The sequence below is a fragment of the Erinaceus europaeus genome, chromosome 18 (assembly GCF_950295315.1).
Source record: "Erinaceus europaeus chromosome 18, mEriEur2.1, whole genome shotgun sequence".
NCBI lineage: Eukaryota > Metazoa > Chordata > Mammalia > Eulipotyphla > Erinaceidae > Erinaceus > Erinaceus europaeus.
Window position 1 is genome coordinate 33313505 of NC_080179.1, and position 22523 is coordinate 33336027.

Here is a 22523-nt window from a genome sequence, read left to right on the forward strand (position 1 = left end):
GGAAAATATACTAAGAGTTAAATCTGGTCAACCTAAAGGAGGGGAGGAAAGAGATATACCTTTATATAATATTAATAATAAAATAGAGCAGGGTAAAAAAAAAACCCTGTCCCAGATTGCCTCAAGCCGCCTGAGCAGAGGTAGCTGATTGTTAAGAAAGTAAAACAAACAAACAAACAAAAAACAAAAACAAAACCACCTCAGAGCAGTCTTTCCCTTTTGTAGATCCAATTGACCATTTAGAAAGAAAGAGGGCCATGGGTTTCAGAAAGGAATAGACTTGGAACCCCTGTTGAGCTAGGAATCTTGGTAAAGAAATAAGCTCAGCAGGGAAGCCTGCTAGGAGCAGCTTTCTGGCACCCAGGGTCTGGTTATGGGGGGTGGGGGGGAGTTAGGAGTGTGCTTTGGGAATAATAAAAAAAAAATTCCTTTCTTTTTTCCTCTATATTCTAACCCAAACTGGGCTATATTCGCCCCCTTGGTGTCACAGCTAGGGCCCCGAATTCACTGTCCTGCTGAAGGCAAAAAATCCTACCGTTTCCAGCAGTTGTTGTCGGAACTCAGACCAGAAGCTACTTCTCAGTTTGCCATCTTGGCTCCTCCAAAATAATTCGTAGTAGCTCATTTTAACTGTACTTTATATTTCCTTACTAGTCATTGATACTGAACATTTTTTCATATGTTTGTTGGCTTTCTTTTTTGTTGTATTAGTATAATTATAATTATTTATAAAATTACAATATAACAAGGATACAACTCCACACTGTTCCCACCACCAGAATTCTGCATCCCCACTCCCTCCATTGGAAGCTACAGTAGTTCTCCTAAGGCTACATATAGGTTAACTATTATTCTACAACTGTCTGTTTATTTGTATATATTTGCCCATTATTTCCATGGTCCCATCTTCTGTTCCTTTACAAGTCATACATATACCAACTGCTACATCCAAATGTCCCTCCCTTTTTTCTCTTCTCTCTCTGAGTCCTGATGGAGTTTAGAGCACTCTGGTTATCTTCCCCTATCATTTCTTTTTTTTTTTTCCTCCAGGGTTATTGCTGGTGCTCAGTGCCTGCACCATGTATCCACTGCTCCTGTAGGCCTGTAGGCCTGTAGACCTGCTTCACCACTTGTGAAGCCACTCCCCTGCAGTTGGGGAGGGGGGGGGGCGGGGGCTCGAACCAGGATCCTTACTCCAGTCCTTGCGTTTTGTGCCACATGCGCTTAACCTGCTGCACTACTGCCAGTCCCCCTTCCCCTATCATTTCTTACCCATTGCGAATATGGGCCAAAATTCTTTTTGTGGTGTAGAAGGTGGGAGCTCTGCCTTCTGTAATTTCTTCTCTGCTGGACATGAGCATTGGCAGGTTGATCCATACCACCAGCTTGTTTCTATCTTTCCTTAGAGGAGTGGGGCTCTGCAGAGGTGAGGTTCCAGGACATATTGATAAGCTCATCTGTATGTATTTCTTTACATGTTATTTGCAGAAATGTCTATACAGATAGTTGCTTTTTTTTATAGGGCTACTTATTTTTAGTTGTATGATTCCTTGATATGATTTGGTATGTTTCAGATACATCATATGTGTATATCATCTCCAAGTTTGCAGATTGTCTTTCAATTTTTGTGGATCTTTCTTTCCATATATAATAACTTTTAAATTTATTATTGTCTTACATGTTTACTCTTAGTTTAGTGTCCCTTGCTAGTGGATTGAATATTTCAATATATCTGATGCCTAGGTTCTGGGGTGTCTCACTTAGTTTTCTTCTGTGTTTCAGATCTAATATTGAAGTCTTTTTATCTATTTTGAGTTAGTTTTTATATGTGTGGTATTAAGTGATTACTCAGTTTTATTTTTTTACATATGATAGTCCAGTTTTCCCAACACCATTATTATATGCCCATTTATGAAATTTCACACTCCACAGAACTTGAAGAGTACAATAGTATTTTGATTGTCAGAGCTTTATTATATCATAGTTTGAATTCAGGGAATGTCATGCCTTCATTTTTCTTTTCTCTCAGAATTTCTTTTGCTATTTGTGTGGTTTTTTTTTTTTTTTTTTTTTTTTTGGGGGGGAGGTTACTTTCCTTACAAGTTTCACAGTTGTATATTCTATTTTCTTAAAGACTGCTATCAGGAGTTTTACGGTAATTTCATTGAGTCTGCAAATTGTGTTAGGTAGACTGGCCATTTTGACAATATTTTTCCCATCCATGAACATAGAACTGTATATTTTCAAAATTAAAAATAGGCTTTGTATAATCCTTCATTCTAAACTTTATTACCTTTAAAACTTTAAGTTATATTGTGAAAACAAAAAATAGGGATGGCAAATAAAAGTTCAGATATGTAATATCTAAAGGCTATAAGATTAAAAAACAGCTTTCACTTTGATAATTAAAAATCTACAAATCTGAAGTTATTTCACAAAACTACATATTAATCAAAGAAGCTAACACAAACTAAACTTCCAGGAATCTTTGTATACACTCTACTGATCGTATTTTTTTTATTTCATGTGAATTCAATATACTTTCACTAAAAAAAATCCCCCAAATTTTTATGTTTTCCAATTGAGAAATCAAATACCTTATGTAAATCTGTAATTATTAAGAATATATGGTTTTTTAGTAAGTATTAATGTAGGGTTATTAATATATCATCCTTCTTAATAAATATTTCCATAGTATAAGAAATATTTGTTAGCCTAATGAATAAAAAAAAACTTCTTATTTCCTATAATACTTCAGGTAATATAAAATATATATGTCTTCATTACTGGAAATTTAGTGTTGATTTAAGCAATATGAGGAAGTAACTGAAAATCTCATTTTTGTTAAAATTTCAAAATATACTTATATCACATTTATAGTCATTTTACTCATATTAATTGAATAATCAGCCACAGTAATGTTAAATCTATCATATACCTCTTTAACGATCAATAAAGTAGAAAAGGTTGTTAAAAAACATACATCTATCACAGAATGCCTTGTGTCTGTACTTTAAGAGGTAAAACCATAAAAGAAGTGTAATTCACATTTCAGAAGTCATGTAATAGCCTGAAAACAAAAAATACATATAACATTCTACTGGTTCAAATCATTAGAATATATTATAGTCAAATTTATAGAATTCTTTACTTACTGATATCTAAAAAGTTGAATTGCACATGTAGATGATTTTGTTCAATCAGACCAATTTTTCAATTGAAATATACAAAGTGTATTTATATAGCATACCTGTACCTAAGAAAATGTGATAACTTTAAAATATTTTATATCTATACAATTAGTAAAAACAAAATATTTTATTAAAATACAAAATATAAGAATTTCTTTAATTTTTTTATTATCTTTATTTATTGGATGGAAATAGTCAGAAATTGAGAGGGTAGGTGGAAATAGAAAAGGAGAGAGAGGGGGTCAGGCGGTAGTGCAGCGGGTTAAGGGCATGTGTCCCAAAGTGCAAAGACGTAGTAAGGATCCAGATTGGAGCCCCCGCTCCCCACCTGCAGGGGAGTGGATTCATAGGCGGTGAAGCAGGTCTGCAGGTGTCTGTCTTTCTCTCCCCCTCTCTGTCTTCCCCTCCTCTCTCCATTTCTCTTTGTCCTATCGAACAACGAACGACATAAACAATAACAGTAATAACCACAACAAGGCTACAACAACAAAGGCAACAAAAGGGGGGAAATGGCCTCCAGGAGCAGTGGATTTGTGGTGCAGGCACTGAGCCCCAGCAATAACCCTGGAGGCAAAAAAAAAAAAAGTAAGAAAAGGAGAGAGAAAGAGAGATACCTGCAGCACTGCTTCACCATGTGCAAAGTTTTCCTCCTGCAGGTGAGGACTGGGGCCTTGAACCCCTGGTCAGTGCACATTGTAACATGTGTGCTCAACCAGTTGCACCACCAAGGGTGGTGGTATTTCTTTATTCATGTGATTCATGATTTCTTGTTTATTTAAACTTAAGCTACACAATAATATAAATGTAATATAAATAATATAAATATGCCCTTTAAAAATTAGATGCCTATTGCCCTACTCAATATGTGACTATAAAACATTAGTATTTTTATATCTGTCTTCTATAAATTGCTTCTTTTTTTTTTTTTTTGGGGGGGGGGGCTGGAACCAGGCTCCTTGAGTGTAATGGTAATAAGTGTGTTCTACAGGATGTGTCACCACCTGGCCCCTCTCACTGACATTTATTTATTTATTTATTTATTTTATTTAAGAAAGGATTAATTAACAAAACCATAGGGTAGGAGGGGTACAACTCCACACAATTCCCACCGCCCAATCTCCATATCCCATCCCCTCCCCCGATAGCTTTCCCATTCTCTATCCCTCTGGGAGCATGGACCCAGGGTCATTGAGGGTTGCAGAAGGTAGAAGGTCTGGCTTCTGTAATTGCTTCCTCGCTGAACATGGGCGTTGACTGGTCGGTCCATACTCCCAGTCTGCCTCTCTCTTTCCCTAGTAGGATGGGTGTCTGGGGAAGCTGAGCTCCAGGACACATTGGTGGTGTCTTCAATCCAGGGAAGTCTGGCCGGCATCCTGATGACACCTGGAACCTGGTGACTGAAAAGAGAGTTAACATACAAAGCCAAACAAATTGTTGAGCAATCATGGACCCAAAGCTTGGAAAAGTGGAGAGGAAGTATTAGGGAGGTACTCACTGCAAACTCTAGTGTACCACTGCTTTCTTACTTTGGTGCCATACTCCAAACTCAGTCAATTTCTGCTTTGCGTTTCTACTTCTTCTTTTTTTTTTTTTTTTACATGCATAACATTCCCCAGATTCCCATTTAACAATACAACCCCCACTATTTCATTCATCATTTTTCATGGACCTGTATTCACCCCACCCACCCACCCACCCCAGAGTCTTTTGCTTTGGTGTAATACTCCAATTCCATTTCAGGTTCGACTTGTGTTTTCTTTTCTAATCTTGTTTTTCAACTTCGGCCTGAGAGTGAGATCATCCCATATTCATCCTTCTGTTTCTGACTTATTTCACTCAACATGATTTTTTCAAGGTCCATCCAAGATCGGCTGAAAACGGTGAAGTCACCATTTTTTACAGCTGAGTAGTATTCCATTGTGTATATATACCACAACTTGCTCTGAATGACTCTGAAAATGTCCAATAGTTCTAGGTTATCTATCTCTTCATTTAGCTCCTTTATGTCTTTACTGATTTTCTTCCTGGATGATCTGTCAAGTTGAGATAGTGGGGTGTTGAAGTCCCCTACTATGATTGTGTTACTGTTAATATATTGCTGTAGCTCTTTCAGTAGAAGTTTGATGTATTTAGATGGCTTCTCATTGGGTGCATAGATGTTAATAATTGTTAAGTCCTCTTGATTGACTGATCCTCTGAGCATTAAGTAGTGTCCATTCCTATCTTTTTTAATCTTATGTATTTTAAAGTCTATCATGTCAGATATGAGAATAGCTGTTCCTGCCCTTTTTTGTGGGCCATTGGCTTGAATGATAGTTTTCCATCCTTTCACTTTAAGTCTGTGTTTGTCTTGTTACGTTAGGTGAGTTTCCTGTAGACAACATATTGTTGGGTTGTGTTTTCTGATCCATCTTCCTACTCTGTGTCTTTTAATAGGTGAATTCAGGCCATTCACATTTATTGATATCAAAGATTGAAGATATTTTAAAGCCATTCTTGTAGAGTTTTAGAGTGTTTTGATATATGTTCTATTTGTGGTGGTCTGGTTGTTTATAGGAAACCTTTCAGAACTTCTTTCAAGGCAGGCTTGGTGATGGTTGCTTCCTTCAACTGTTGCTTGTCTGAGAAGGTTTTGATGCTTCCATCTAGTCTGAATGACAATCTAGCAGGATATAGTATTCTTGGCTGAAAGCCTTTCTCATTGAGCACTCGATAGATATCTTGCCATTCTCTTCTGGCCTGTAGTGTTTGTATGGAGAAGTCTGCTGCTAATCTTATGGGTTTTCCTTTGTAGGTGACTCTTTGTTTTTCTCTTGCAGCCTTGAGGATCCTTTCTTTATCCTTATTCCTTTCCAATCTAAGTATGACATGTCTTTGGTGTCTTTAGGTCTGGGTTAATTCTGTTTGGGACCCTCTGGGCTTCTTGAATCTTTATGTCTTTGGTGTTGTCTAGACTAGAGAAATTTTCAGCTATTATGGCCTGGAGAATGCTTTCTTCCTCCCCTTCTCTTTCTTCCTCTGGTAAGCCAATAATGCGTATATTGTTTCTTTTGAAGTCATCCCATAGGACTCTGTTGTTGTTTTCAGCATCTCTTAATCTCTTTTTGAGATCTCTTACTTCTTTTTTTAGTTGTCTCTAATTCATCCTCAATCTTGCTAATTCTGTCTTCAGCCTCATTGATTCTATTCTCTCTGCCCTCTACTGCTTTCTGGAGTTCATCTATTTTGTTGCCCTGCTCTGATACTGTTTTAGCTTGTTCAGCTAGTTGCCGTCTTAGCTCAGCGATTTCAGCTTTCAGCTCTCTAATAACCATGAGATTATTAGAATTTTCTTCCATATTCTCATTTGTTGTTCCTGCATTTCTGATTACAATTTTTTCAAATTCTTTACTCACTCCTGTTATTATTTCCTTGGCTAATGTTTGGATGTTGAACTCGTTGTTTTGTGCTTCACCCTCTGGAGGACTTTTAGCTGGACTCTTGTCCTGGTTCGAGTCTCCAATATTTTTTCTTGTTGTTTTAACCATTTTATATAAGTTAACAGTTTTTTCAATCCCTGAGTTGGAGTTCAGTGGTGTAAAAGCCTTTTTTTTTTCCCCCTGTAGGCTATGGGAGCCTGAGGGCTTTTAAACTATCAATAGGCTTCTTTGTTTAATCACTGACTCCTGACCAAGAAATAAAGCAGGGTGTGGCAGAGATAATCCAGTGGTTATGCAAAGAGACTTTCACAGCCCCTCAGCTATGCCACAGAGGTATAGGTCTTCTCCTGAGTTTCCCGGTTAGATCTCTGTGCCCTGGTGTCCCTCCCTGTTGCTGCTCCAGATTCTGAGGGTAGTAGCAATGGAGACTCAGAGTTGCACTTGGTGAGTCTCTGGGGAGTCCTTTCCTCCCTTCAGCTGTCCCCTTGTTGGTGGAGCAGACTGGAGGTGGTGTCTCCACTGACAAACTGTTGAACTGTGAGCAGTCACTTAATCTCTCCTTAGGCCCCTCTCTCCTCTCTGTCACCAGCCACGCGTGCTTGTACTCACGGGTGATTTACTGGGTTCCTGTGGTCATTCTAGTCCTGTCTTGTTTCGGTCCGGGTGGTCTCCTTTGGTATTCCTAGTTGATCTGGGAGAGGATAGGAGAGGAGAGAAAGCGATCTGCTGCTTGTAGCTCCGCCTCCGGAAGTCGAATCCCCTATAAATTGCTTCTATTATTAATCTTTTTTACACCTTTGTTCTTCTTACACTCCAAGGTAAACCTGTATCTCTTAAATTATATTTATGTGTTTGAGATTTAAGTACAAGTTGCTGTCAAAATAAATTTATTTTTCTAATTATGCTCAGAACAAATACCTAAGAGACCCAGCAGAATCATAAGCTGCAGGAAAAAACAAAACAGATTTTAGCTACATGGTCTCTAGAAAATGACCTGTTTTGCAGTTATTGTATGAGTTGTAAAACATTAATGATCATTTTACCACATTCTTTGTTTACTTTTAAACTACGTTTGTTATTGTGATGTAGATACTCAGAAATACTTTAAAAAGGGTTTTTAGAGTCTGTAAGATAATCTTTTTGTAACTTGAAAACTGGTTTTCATTCTGTATATGTCATATTGTTTAGCTTATTCAGAATTATTTATATTTTATTGGGGACTAATTTTTTACAGTAGTTACTTGGAATTTAACACATATACTGTCAAAAGATGTTCCAAATTTGACTAAAATTTAAATATTTTGATAAAGAAAAGTTTATTACTTTAGTTAAGATGATTGAGATGTTTTGTTATAAATGACCTGTGCCTCAGGAGTCCACTTTTTTTGTCTTGTTTTTGCATCTAAAAAACTAGGTGGGAGGAAAATTAATTTTAAAAAATTGGGATTCATCATACTAATTTGATTGTAATTATCAATTGCTACTGTACAATACAGGTAAAAGTTATGCTTTGTACTCATTTGTAGACTAGTTGTCTGAAAATGTAGTCAGCAAAAATAATAAATATATTTTGACATCCTCAATGTAGGATACATTGAATAAGTCATGTCTCCAATATGTCAATAATGAACAGAAATAGGATTTTACATTTTTTCTGTGTCAAGCTGGGATATAATATAGGGGGCCTGGCGGTGGCATACCCAGTTAAACACATATAGTACTAAGCGCAAGGACCTGCGCAGGGAATCTGGGTTTGAGCCTCTTGTTTCCCACCTGCACGTCGGTGAGGTGGGTGGGACACTATGCTTCACATGCAGTGAAGTGGATCTGCAGGAGTCTTTCTCTATCCTTATCTCCAGGGGCTCCAACTAGAATCCTTAAGCGGGTCCTTGCGCTTAGTACTATGTGTGCTTAACCATTGCGCCACTGACCGGCCCCAAATGTATCTACATAAAATATAATTGGATGCTAAATTTGGAAGAGAGTCTAACTCAAAAGTACAAAATTGTTATTTATTTTGATTAAAATAAATTAAAATAGAGGATTTTTAAAGAAAGGAATATGATTAGCTTTACAAAAGCTTATCAGCAAACGCCTGATATGTTAAATACACCAGATCCTCAAATAACATTGTCTTGTTAAACACCATGATAATATAATGTTGATGAGAATAAAATATCGTTTCCCAGAAGGGTTATTTCACATTCTCCTCATGTCTGCATAAGTTTCTCCAGTACTCCAGCTTCCTCACATGTTCCAAACATGTGAACATTAGGTTCTTTAGTATATCTAGTTCATCCTAGTCTTACTTAACGACTGCTGCTACTACTGAAACAAAACCAGAGTTGGGTGGGGGTGGACGACTCTGGAGTGCAAAGGCATCCTGCCCAATGTTGAGACCCTGAGCTGGAATAAGTGTGTTAAAAATGAATTAATAGATGAGTGGATGCATATTATGATTTAGTATTAGAAGTGATTGGGGTCTTTATAAGTTTGGTGCTGCTTTATGATAATAAAAATTAAGACTGTAAGGGTTTAATTCTTGTTTATGACAGTTACATTGTAGTAAAATCCATTTGTTGTCATGCCATTTCAATTAAAATTCCTAAGGTTAATACTGTCCTAAATTAGAACTGCCTGATCAGGGATTGGCACACCTGATTAAGTGCACAAGGAGCCAGAGTCAAGCCCCCTGGTCCCCACCTGCAGGGGGAAAGCTTCACAAGTGGTGAGACAGAGCTGCAGGTGTCACTCTGTCTCCTTCTCTACCTCCCTCTCCCCTCTCAATTTATTTGTCTCTGTTCAATTAATAATAAGTAAATAAAAATATGTTTTATAAAAAGCCTTACAAAGAGTTGCCTGATAATTTTTTTTTTTTACTAGAGCACTGTTCAGCTCTGGCTTATGGTGGTACAGGGGATTGAAGCTGGGCCTTTGGACTCTCAAGCATGAGAGTCTCTTTGCATAACCATTATGCTACTGCCTGATAATTTTAAAGTTATTTCTCCTCTAAATAAATATGAAATGCAGCCTGGACAGATAGCTCACCAATAGAGCTCATGCCTGCACATGCCTTGTCATGCCACATGGTCCCGATTTGAGCCCTGGCACTGCATGCAAACTTGCTATGATACCAAGTTAATCATTGATGTTTTGGTGTCTCTTCCTATCTATCCTTCTGTATGAATGAAAATGCAATCTGGGAGTGATGAGATTTTTCATGTATGTTGCCCAGGCTCCACAAATATTAGTAAAAAATAAGGGATGTGGCGCTGGGAGGTGCACATATTACAGTGCACAGTAAGCAGGGTTCAAGTTCCTGGTTCCCACCTGCAGAGGGAAAGCTTGACAAGCAGAGAAACAGTACTGTGGGTTTCTCTCTTTTACCATCCCTCTCTATATCTACCTCCCCTCTCAATTTTTCTCTGTCTCTATCTAATAATTAATAATAAAAGCAGTAATAAATGTTTTTGGTATAATAATAGTAATATAATGATGCTAAAATTATATTAGAAAATCAACTTTTTCTAACAGAGTTATCATCACCTGCAGTAGGGAGACAAGAAAGTTACTTCCTAAAATAACCCAAAATACCTTTGAGTGTTTTTTGAATTGCCTCCAGAACCCCTTTTATGTGCTTAGTATTGTATAGTGATAAATAATGTTTAATTTTTATCACAGGTATTAGTTAGAAAGAATTGTTTTATAAATTTAAACACAATTTTGCTTTTTGTTTTCCCACTTTTTGTTTTCCTCCCTTGCTCATAGGGCTACATAAAAATTGTGTTAATACTAGTTATTTTATATAAATGTCTAGCCATGGGCATTTTTTTTTACCAGAGCACTGCTCAACTCTGGCTTTTGGTGGTGCTGAGGATAGCCATTTGCATTTTATATGCTTGTTTTTGTTAGCTATTTTATCCTAATAATATCTATTGAATGCATTTTAAAAACTGGAATTACCTGGGTTAAAATTAATACTGGTGATATATACAGAGTCTTAGATTATTTTGAAATTCAAATGGTTAAAAACACTGAAAAGCACAATAAGCAGTGTTTATAAATAATTCTAAATATAAGGGGGCAGAGTGGTGACACACCTGATTGAGTACATGTATTGCAATGCACAAGGATCAAGGAGTCTCCACCTGCAGGGGGAAGCTTTGCGAGTGGTGAAGCAGTGCTGCAGGTATCTCTCTGTCTCTCTCCCTATCACTGCCTTCCCTCTTGATTTCTGGCTGTCTCTATCCAATAAATAAAGATTTAAAACAATTAAAAAATAATAATTCTAAATATATATCTAAACTTCCTAAAGTATTCTGTTCAGAGAAATAGTAGCACTTTGATCACTTTTTAAAATTTAACTTTATATAATGATTAATGGGAATATGTGGACATTGTTTTCTTTTTAAGGAAAAAGAGCGATTAAAACAAGAAAAACGGGATGAAAAAAGACTAAATAAAGAGCGTAAACTAGAGCAGCGAAGATTAGAATTAGAAATGGCAAAAGAACTAAAGAAGCCTAATGAAGACATGTGTTTAGCAGACCAAAAGGTAATTGATCATGTGAACCACTTAGCTAACAAATTTGATCTGTGCTATATTCTTTCACCAGATTACTTTTCCATTTCTACTATTATGGAAGGTTTTGTTTGTGTATTTATAAGCTAGAGCAGTGGGATTACAGAGATAGTTCACCACATAAGATGAATACTTTGCCATTTGCATGACCTAGGTTCATGTCTCATGTCATATGAGAGATGCTGTAGCACTTGAGGAAGCTCTGTGGTATCTCTCCTTACTCTGTCCCTCTTTCTGAATGAAAAAGTGGCCTGGAACAGTGAAATTTTACATTCACAAATTCTTTATACACACACACACACACCTATACACATATGCACATACACAATGTAATAGAACATTTCCAAGTCTAGGTCAGTCTACCTGTCTTGCTTGAACTACCACTACATCTCTGTAGAGGTCTTCCACTGGTAATGACAATTTTTAATGTATACCTGGTACACTGAATTTTTTAAGAAAAAATATTTTCAATAATTATTCCTTCAATGGTCTAATAATGGTAGCTAGCTTATATTGAGTATAATATATTGAGTACATGCAAGATACTATGCTAAGTGCTATATATAAATACTCTCATTGTTTTCTCATCCTAATCTTATGGAGCTGATATTTAATCACCATTTGCTATATATGAGAAGACTAAGGTACAAATATATATATAATAAGTTAAGGAATTTGTTGAACTGTTACATAGCTACTAAGTGGCAAATTAAAATCCCAGTTTTAAACTGAAGTCCATACTTGAAAGTCAGGAAGGGTGTTCAGCAAGTAATCATCATTTGTGTCTTCTATAATATATCATAACACAAGAGTTCTAAAGTATATACAGGTAGAAATTTGAATAGCGGGGGTCGAGTGGTAGTGCAGCAGGTTAAGCACACATGATGCAAGGTGCAAGAATCATCATAAGGATGGCCCCCATCTCCCTACCTGCAAGGGGGTCACTTCACAAGCAGTGAAGCAGGTGTGCAGGTATCTCTCTTTCTCTCTCCCCCTCTCTGTCTTCCCCTCCTCTCTGGATGTCTCTCTGTTCTATCCAACAACAATGACAATAATAATAATAACAACAAAACCGATAAACAACAAGGGCAACAAAAGGGAAAAAATAGCCTCCAGGAGCTGTGGATTCATAGTGCAGGCACTGAGCCCCAGTGATAACCCTGGAGGCAAAATAAGAAAGGAAGGAAGGAACAAACAAAGGAAGGAAGGAAAAAAGAAAGAAATTTGGATAGCAGAGCTAGGTAGTGGCCCATTCAGTTCAGCATACACATTACTACACACAAGGCCCCAGGTTCAAGCCTTTAGTCCCCAACTTCAGGAGAGAAGCTTCAAAAGCAGTGAAGCAATGCTCAGATGTTTCTCTTTCTCTTTTTCTACCTCCCTTTTTCTTCTTTTTTTTTTCTGTCTTATCAAATAAAATAATATAGAAGAAGAAGAACATATATGTGTATTTCTTTTTTTTTTTTTTTTTTTTTAAATATTTATTTTATTTATTTATTCCCTTTTGTTGCCCTTGTTGTTTTATTGTTGTAGTTATTATTGTTGTTGTTGTTGGATAGGACAGAGAGAAATGGAGAGAGGAGGGGAAGACAGAGAGGAGGAGAGAAAGATAGACACCTGCAGACCTGCTTCACCGCCTGTGAAGGGACTCCCCTGCAGGTGGGGAGCCGGGTTCGAACCGGGATCCTTATGCCGGTCCTTGTGCTTTGCGCCACCTGCGCTTAACCCGCTGTGCTACAGCCCGACTCCCATATGTGTATTTCTTAATGTCTATGACAGCTTGTCCAATGACAATCGAGTCATTAAATTAGCTGAAAAGTAGCAAGGAAGTACAGCTTTTTAAATTTTAATTCTGATACTCAATTTACTATATCCAGAGAAATCTTATAAGAATTGTTAGTTGCATAACTGGGCTCTTTTTAGTGCCATGGGTGCTAGTTTTATGGACATACCAATTAATCTGCTTTCATTAGCCAAAGATTATGCTGCTTTCTCCAACACCACAGTCAATGGATACATACTTTTAGCTTCTTTTTAAAAAATATTTTTATTTATTTACTATTAGATAGAGATGGAGAAATTGAGAGGGGAGGGGGAGGGAGAGAGGGAGGAGGAGAGAAAGAAAAAGAGAAAGAGACACCTGCAGTCCTACTTCACCACTTACAGGTAGGGACCAGGGGTTTGAACCTTGTGCACTGTAATCTGTGCGCTTAACCAGGTGCACCACGACCTGGCTCCCTTTTAGTTTCTTAATTATCAAAAGAGGTATAAGTTATAAATTAGTCTCCATTTACGGAAATCAGTGCACATGCTATACTATCAATTCAAATATAGAGTTTATCCATCATTTATTGATGGTTATTTGTCCTACACTTAATCCATAAGGGTTTCAGAAATACTTCCATGGAACTTACAGTTCAGGGAGGAAACCACTGGTAGAATGCAAGAGAGAAAATGCAACTTATTTTACTGCAAAAAAAATAATAAATAAATAAGTACTTAAAATTTTATTTCTATTTTTATTTCTAGCCATTGCCAGAGTTGCCTCGTATTCCAGGACTTGTTCTCTCTGGAAGTACATTTTCAGATTGTCTCATGGTGGTGCAGTTCTTACGAAACTTTGGTAAAGTTTTGGGCTTTGATATGAATATTGATGTTCCAAACCTGAGTGTTCTTCAAGAGGGATTGCTAAATATAGGGGACAGCATGGGTGAAGTTCAAGACTTGCTTGTGAGGCTCCTATCAGCTGCTGTATGTGATCCAGTTCTAATTACAGGATACAAGGTAAAAAAAAAAATTTTTTTTCTAAAATTTTATTTACTCTCACTACATTGATAATATCTTGCTTTAGTATATTAGCATTAGGTTGTCTATACTGATCTTATTTTTTCAACATACTTTCTCACAAAGTTAAATGTAGATTTTCTAGAACAAACCTAGAAAAACTTTTATCATAATTGAACTAAGGAATTACTGCTTTTTTTTCCCTCTTCACTCCAGGCAAAAAATTAAGTTATATTAAGAAAAAATATCCAACCATATTCCACAAAACAGAGAATGTAGTAAATTACACAATTAGAATGTATATGCCAGGATGGCATACCTGATTGAGTGCACATTTGGAAGGATGCTTCATGAGCAGTGGGGCAGGTCTGCAGGTGCCTGTCTTTCTGTCTTCCTCTTCCCTCTTAATTTCTCTCTGTCCTTGTGGAGGGTAGATAGCATAATGGTTATACAAACAGACTCTCATGCCTGAGGCTCCAGAGTCCCAAGTTCAATCCCCGCACCACCATAAGCCAGAGCTGAACAGCGCTCTTGTTAAAAAAATTTCTCTCTGTCCTATCAAATCAAATAGAAAGGAAAAAGGAAAAATGGCTGGTGGATTTGTAGTGCAAGCGCTGAGCCCTGGCGATAACCCTGGTGGCAATAAAAGCTAAAGAAATATAAACAATGTATTTGCCATCTAAGTTATACTGTGTTCTGAATCATGTGAATGGCTGAGGCTAATCAGGATCCCCCACAGACCAACATGTTAAAGTTCTATACTATTCAGTAGATATTCAGAGCCCAAATTTATCTTAATTCCAATTAAGATACACCTTTTAGTCAACATTTCCCTAGATGACATTATATAGAGAGATGCTTCTAGATACACTCCTTATATTTCCCTTTATTTCCTTATGCATTCAATATGCCAAGAAATAAAATTCATGATATAATAGTGCTCTTGAACTCTTCCTTCCCCACTGCTCCAAGTCATTACTGATATACTTAGATAAATCCAGGAAAAGTGAGGTGGTTTCTTCCCATGAGTTCACGTATTTTCTTCTAACTAACCAAAACTTTGAAGAAGAATTAGAAAGATATAATTACTTGAATACTTGTCTATCTTCTGTTGCCTATTTTTATTTGCACTTGATCAAAAATGTGGGAAAAGCCCTTGTCAGAAATATCTCAACCATATTATACTAATATTTTAAAGTCTTATATTGTATATTATGAAAGACTATGATTGATATTGTTATATACGTCTGACTTTTATAGGCCAAGACAGCTCTTGGAGAACATTTGCTCAATGTTGGTGTGAATCGAGACAATGTTTCTGAGATTTTGCAGATTTTTATGGAAGCGCATTGTGGACAAACAGAGCTTACTGAAAGTCTGAAGACCAAAGCTTTTCAAGCTCATACTCCAGCACAGAAAGCCTCAGTTCTGGCTTTCTTAATCAATGAGTTAGCATGTAGCAAGAGTGTAGTGAGGTGAGTATATGCCCAGTTTTTCAATAATTCTTTTCATTAGGTTTATCATTAGATTACACAGTTTGCTTACAGGAAGAGGTTACAGACTAGCACAAAGAAATTAAAATTATAGGAAAGGCTGTTGTCAGTATATTTTTAAATGGTTGTTTGTTAATTTCATTTTTAATATACATTTATTCATTCTAATGAGAGAGAGAGAGATCAAAGCACTGCTCAGGTCCAACTTCTGATGATGCTGGGGATTAAACCTCCTAGTCTCAGGCATGATAGTCTTTTCTAGAACCATTATGCTGACTTCCAGGCCCACCAACAATATTTGAATGTATTTCTTAACAGTATATTGAAAAGAAAATATAGATATTACCAAACTCACTTTCATAATTTGCTTTGCTTATTTAATAGTGATGCTTACTATCTACATACTAAAACATAAAAATGTTTCTTCTAAGGCGCTAGCATCCAACATCATTGCAAAAATCCAGAATTTTTCTTTCTTGACATCTTTTCAGTATGATGACTATTTCATTTTCCTTAAAAACCATAGGATTACCTAGCTACTTTTGATTTTGTTTTATACCTTAATATTATTTTATTGATGTTAGTTAATTAACAAACTAATTAATTAAATTTAATAGTGTTTTTTTTTTTTAACAAGGTAAGCCTTCCAGTCTAGTATTTCAAAATTTGGTGGATAAAATCTGTTTCCCTTCATCTTGCAAACATCATAGGCTTTAATTTTGCACTTTTAGTAATTTCTCTATCTGAGAAAAGGAACAATTGAAATATTTCGATGTGGGGCTGGGCAGTAGCACAGTGGGTTAGCACACATGTAGCACAGCAGGTTAGCACACATGGTGCAATTCACAATGATTGGCGTGAGGATCCTGGTTCAAGCCCCCAGCTCCCCACCTGCAGGAGGGTCGCTTCACAAGTGGTGAAACAGGTCTGCAGGTGTCTATCTTTGTTTTCTTCTCTCTGTTTTCCCTTCCTCTCTCCATTTCTCTCTGTCCTATCCAACAATAACAACAACAACAGCTACAGCAATAACAATACCAATAACAACCACAACAAGGGCAACAAAATGGGAAAAATAGCCTAAAGAGCAGTGGATTTGTAGTGCTGGCACCAAGTCTCAGTGGTCACCCTGAAGGGAAAAAAAAAAAAGAAAAAAAAAAAAAAAAAAGAAACAAAGAAGTATTTCAGTGTGTTTCATTTCTATTACTGCAGAACATAATTTCTAAAAATCACTTAGTTATGACACTGAGTAATGTGATTTTTTACTTGTTTTGGCTAATCATTAGCAAACATCATTTTTACTTATAAAAAATTCATCAATTTGCTTACCAAATTAGCACTGCCTAATGTATTAATTATATATTCTATTAAATGTTTACATTGACAGTGAAATTGACAAGAACATCGATTATATGTCAAACTTGAGGAGAGATAAATGGGTAGTAGAAGGTAAACTTCGCAAGTAAGTCCTGTTTTACTAAAATATTTTTGTTGGTGTTCTTTCCCCCTTTTTTACAAGTTCCCCAGTAAACCATACAAATAGATAGATAGAATTTGAACTTTACTTTGACTAAGAAATATAAAAAATAAATTGTTATCAAGATGATTTGTAAAACGAATAAAACTAAGGATCAGAATTTTTAAAACACAAAAAATATAATGAGATTCATTGAGCTTATATACATGCTCAAACTTAGGAAGGCAGTTTTATTTTTTGTTCCCCAAAGAAATCAATAAAATTTTCTAAGATTGTTTTGATATCAGGTTACTTATATAATGAACAGAATTTGTATCTTTTTCTTAATTGCTTTCTAATTAAAGTTTACTTTTATAGAATCTGCCATCCAAACATATTCAGCATTGAAACTTAATTAGCTCCCTAACATTGTAGCTTAATGCTGAATTTATTCAGCTTCTGTTTAAGAGGGTAGTTGGTGATCATTTAATTAACATTTATTTATCTAGTGGTATGGGATCCAGAACTATTACTTGGACATTGCTAGAGTTAGTTTTTACAATTTTCTCTGTTGTATTGTTTATTTACTTTTGCCAACAGGGTTATCATTGGGGCTTGGTGCCTGCACTAGAAATCCACTACTCACCCCAGTGGTATTTTCTCTTCTTTTCCTTTTATCTCTCTTTTTTTTTTAAGTCTTTTTGTTAGAGTCAGAGAGAAATTGAGAAAAAAAAAAAAAGAGAGAGGGACAGAAAATGAGAGAGACTCCTGTAGCACTGTTGGACCATTCATGAAGCTTCTACCTGCAGTTGGGGACTGGTGAATTGAACGTAGGTTCTTACACACTATAATATGTGAGCTTGACCAGGTATGCCACCCCAAACTTTTTTTAATGCATTCTAAATGCAGTATAATTGTTTTAAATTTTCTTTTTTAGTCAGGGCATTTGTAGATTCACTTTTCCTGCTTCTTTTTTCATTTTGATAGAGAGAGAGGGCAGACAGAGAGGGACTGATACCACAACATCAGAGCTGCCCCTGATACCATGTAGTACTCAGAGTTGAACCTGGGCTATATTCTAGCAAGACAGGCACCCTACCCAGTTAGCTATTTCTTTGGTCCCAACTAGCACAATTCTTAAAAGTTGATTTAATTCCTAGAAACATTTCTTAAATCCCCTTCATTCTAACTTTTATTGTTGGTTTATTGCTTACTGTGGGAGAAATACCATTAACAACATTGTTTTGCTTAAAAGTCACTTAAGCTCTTTTTAAAAGTGTAAAAGGAAACCTTTCCATATTTTTTTTCATATTTAAAGACTCAGAATCATTCATGCTAAGAAAACAGGCAAAAGAGATACTTCAGGTAGCATTGATCTTGGAGAAGAACAGCTTCCATTAGATACACCCACACCGGGACGCAAGCGAAGAAGGAAGGGAGGAGACAGTGATTATGATGATGATGATGACGATGATAGTGATGATCAAGCTGATGATGATGAGGATGATGAAGAAGATAAAGAAGACAAGAAAGGAAAGAAGACTGATATCTGTGAAGATGAGGTAATATAATTCAGGTTGCTTTCAATCATAAACTAAGACTATATAACATTGAAAAATTAGAGCACTTAAAGTCAAATGAATTTGGATTTGATTTCATTCTGACACATGGCTCAGTTTCTTCATCTTGAAAAATACTCATTGTGACATTCATTTTCTGAAATTATATGTTGAGTAGAATACACATAGAAAAGAAGGCATATCAACTAAAGGAAATTAATTTCTCTTATATGCAATTATTTCAGAGTTCTCCAAATTACTATGCAGCTTAATTGTAGATATTCTCTTTCATTCTGTTAACATAGAATCTTATATATGTGTAATACTTCCTGATTTGAAAATATTGACAGATTTAGTGAAACTGATGTATTTTCATAAATACCAGTATATTATATCCCTGCTTTTAGGAGCTTTTGATAAAAGATGAGCAAGGCACTAAAAGTCCCCTTGCAATTTACAGTCTCACTCAGGAAGATTTGCAATAAGAAAATGTAATGTGTTAACTGCTTTGACAGTGGTATTTACAGTGTGTCATGCAGGTACAGAGGAAGTGTTTTAACCTTCTGAGGAATAAACTTTCACAAAGGCTTCTAGGACCCATTAGCTGAGACAACAAGCTGACTGAAGAAGGCTAAGGAAGAATATATTGTTAAATGTTCCAGGCAGGAAAAATAGCCTGAGCAAGGACACAGAAGCCTGAAACCATAATGTATTTTAAGGGACTTACAGGTGTTCTTATATTAGTAGAGAGCCTCAAACATAATTGTAAACTAGGCTCTTATACTTCTTTTTTTTCTTTCTTCCTTTTTTTTGTGATAAGAGGCCACTGAAAATTCTAAGTAGAGAAATGACATGGTCAGACTTTAAACTTCTAAGTGGCTCACTATGGCAGCTCTGTATAAAATAGAAATAAATATGAGTACAGATAAGATCAGAGGTTGAATTATCATTCATGAAATACTACAGTTGCTAAGATGACCTGTTGTAGGCCTAAAACTAGCAATGTTAGTTTAGATATTCAATAAATATTTTATTGTTTATTTATTCAATAAATATTTATTGAATAAATAAATATTTATTGTTTATTTATTCAATAAATATTTTTGGTGGAAGAATAAGCAATATTTTAAAATAGGTTATGTAGATTCATGTATGTATAGAATTGATTACCACTTACCTGACTTGGGATACAACATGCTCCTATTGCTGTTAAACATTTCAAGAAGGAAGGAGTAGGGCCCCAACAGATGGTTAGTAGGTAAATGAATGCCTTACCATGTACTGAATCCTGAGTTTGATCCCTTGCACCACTTAAGATTAACATGGACAACATCAAGGTTGTTGCTTTTGTGTTTTTTTCTCTCTCTCCCTTTCTTCTTTGTCCCATCAAAATATAACTGAAAAATTTGGAACAGGTTAGGTATTTGCATGCACAAAACTTAGGATCTCTTATGACACTGTACATAAAAGAAGGAAAAACTAACTGTGTTTAAATAGTAACAGTGTGATCATCCAACATGTTAATTGGATTGGGTAAGATAGAGATCATTGAGGGAGTCAGGCGGTGGCGCAGGGTTAAGCGCACATAGTACAAAGCCTAAGGGTCCGGGTTCAAGCCCCCGGCTCCCCACTTGCAGTAGGGGTTGCTTTACAAGTGGTGAAGCAGGTCTGCAAGTGTCTCCCCCCCATCTTGCCCTCCTCTCTCAATTTCTCTCTGTCTATACAACAGCAACAACAAAAAGTGGAAAAAAATGACTGCCAGGAGCAGTGGATTTGTAGTGCAGGCACCAAGCCCCAGCAATAACCATGGAGGTGAGAGAGAGAGAGAGAGAGAGAGAGAGAGAGAGAGAGAGAGAGAGAGGAGATTATTGATAACCACTGTCAGAATAGTTTCATTAAGAGGGTGAGAATAGAAGCCCAGCTATGATTGGATAAGAGCAATAGAAAGTAAGAAAGTGAGAAAGTGAAGGTGTTTGTTTCCTAGAGGAAAGAGACTCAAAGATCAAGCACCTTTCAGTTGTGGAAAACATGAGATGATTTCTGTTTGAAAGGAAAGAGTCAGGAAATTCAAGATTAGAGAGGTGAACAAAATAATTAAAGGTATTCGGTTCCATAAAGGGATTTTATCAAGAGTAGGCCAGAAGTAAAAAAGATCAAGGTTATAGAGGGAATTGTGTTATGAGGGGTGGTGTGGGTTATGTGTGTTTCCTAGAAACCATGAAAATGGACATGTAAAAAAGGGACAGTGGGGGCTGAGTGGTGGTGTACCCAGTTAAGCGCACATAGTTAAGCATGCATAGTACTGTGTGCAAGGGACCCATGCAAGGATCTGGGCTGAGCACCCACCACCACCTGCAGAAGGATGCCTCACAAGCAGTAAAAGAGTGAAGCAAGTGTCTATCTCTCTCCCTCTCTATCTCCCCTCTCCTCTTAACTTCTCTCTGTCTATCCTATAAAATGGGGGGTAGGGGGGATGGCCACCAGGAGCAGGTGATTCATAGTGCCAGAACCAAGCCCCAGTGATAACCCTGGAGGCAAAAAACAAACCAAAAAAAGAAAGACAAGTGTGGCCAGAAATACAGATCAACTGCAGAGTGATTGGGACTTGCATACCTGAGAATCCCAGCTGGATCCTGGATGCCTTACGTACCGGGGGGTGCTCTGGCTTTTCTCCTTTTCTCTATCATTTGAAACTTTCTCTTGACCTTTTATGAGATAAATCTTCTTTTAAAAAAGGTGGGGGGAGAGCTTAGGTTGAATTTACCTTTTACCAGAAAAGAATGCTAGAAATATTGATGTGACTTCATAATGCCCCTGAAAAAAGTAATTTATTCCCAATCATTCCCTCAGCCTCTAAGTCCAGTAGTATTTAGCTTAGAAAATTTATAAAGTTCTTTTTTTTCTTTCATTGACTCAGTATTGCTAGATAAATAAAGAAAATAAAATTTAAAGGAGTTTATTTGATGTACTATATGAAAATAATATCAAATCCAATAAAAATCTGGATAGTAATGTAGATTTATAGGATCATGCTCTACACAATTCCTTGTAGAAAAAAATGTAGACAATGCAAAATGTTGTATAAATCTCATGTTGTATTTTAAGCCAGAATATTAAAAAACACTAGATTGTGCTTTACTTCTTTTAAAAGTACCAGTGTAAAGTGGAGACATCATTGAGATTACTTGAAGTAACAAACTACATCATAATGTTGTACTTTTGAAACCACTTGATGCTATAACAAATAAAATAAGGATATGTAATTTGAGTAATTAGAATTGTACTTACCCAAACAAAAGGGACCATCTATAATCAATTTCAATTGACAAGTTGAGTTTTCATAGAGGGAGTTAAGCCTCTCTGATGAATATTAATCTCCTTTTCACAGTATTAACATCACTTTTCAACACTTTATATTATACATTATTTTAAAGTGTTAATTCATAGATTTGGTAGCCCTGTGTATGTCTATCAATGTATTATTCGGGGGTAGTTGTCCTATTAAATTGTAATTTAATTAGAGAAATACTTATTCACGTCTTCCTCCCCACCCCACCCCCCCCATAACATGGAGCATTAACAACCTAGACAGCTTTTTTCTTTAAAGTTATTATGTGGAGATATGTTCATACTTGAGCCCCAGGGTCAGTCCCCAGCTCCAACATAAGACATAGCTGAGCAGTGCTCTGGTGGGTCCCTCCCTCCCTCCTTCCTTCCTTCCTTCCTTCCTTCCTTCCTTCCTTCCTTCCTTTCCTCTTTTCTATCTATCTATCTATCTCTTCATCTCTTGTATTAGAATGAATAACATATATTTTAAAACATCCTTATTTGGGCCAGCACTGCTATACCTGGCAGAACACACACATTAACATGTACAAGGACCTGGGCTCAATCCCCTTGTCTCTACCTACAGGGGGAAATTTTCACAAATGGTGAAGCAGTACTGCAAGTGTCTCTCCTTTTCTGTTTCTTCTTCTTCTTCTCCTTCTTCTTCTTCTCCTTCTTCTTCTCCTTCTTCTTCTCCTCCTCCTTCTCCTCCTCCT

General features: G+C 36.5%; 1 protein-coding gene across 26 annotated transcripts in view; it reads left to right on the forward strand.

The window, feature by feature from the left end:
- BAZ2B (bromodomain adjacent to zinc finger domain 2B) overlaps positions 1 to 22523 on the forward strand; it is a 368528-nt gene that overhangs the window by 303212 nt on the left and 42793 nt on the right. For all 26 annotated transcript variants that reach the window (XM_060177832.1, XM_060177835.1, XM_060177833.1 and 23 more), the window contains 5 exons: positions 11024 to 11164; positions 13721 to 13975; positions 15236 to 15450; positions 16853 to 16927; positions 18240 to 18483. In XM_060177832.1, coding sequence (XP_060033815.1) covers positions 11024 to 11164; positions 13721 to 13975; positions 15236 to 15450; positions 16853 to 16927; positions 18240 to 18483 — 930 coding nt within the window. The remainder of the gene's footprint in view (positions 1 to 11023; positions 11165 to 13720; positions 13976 to 15235; positions 15451 to 16852; positions 16928 to 18239; positions 18484 to 22523) is intronic.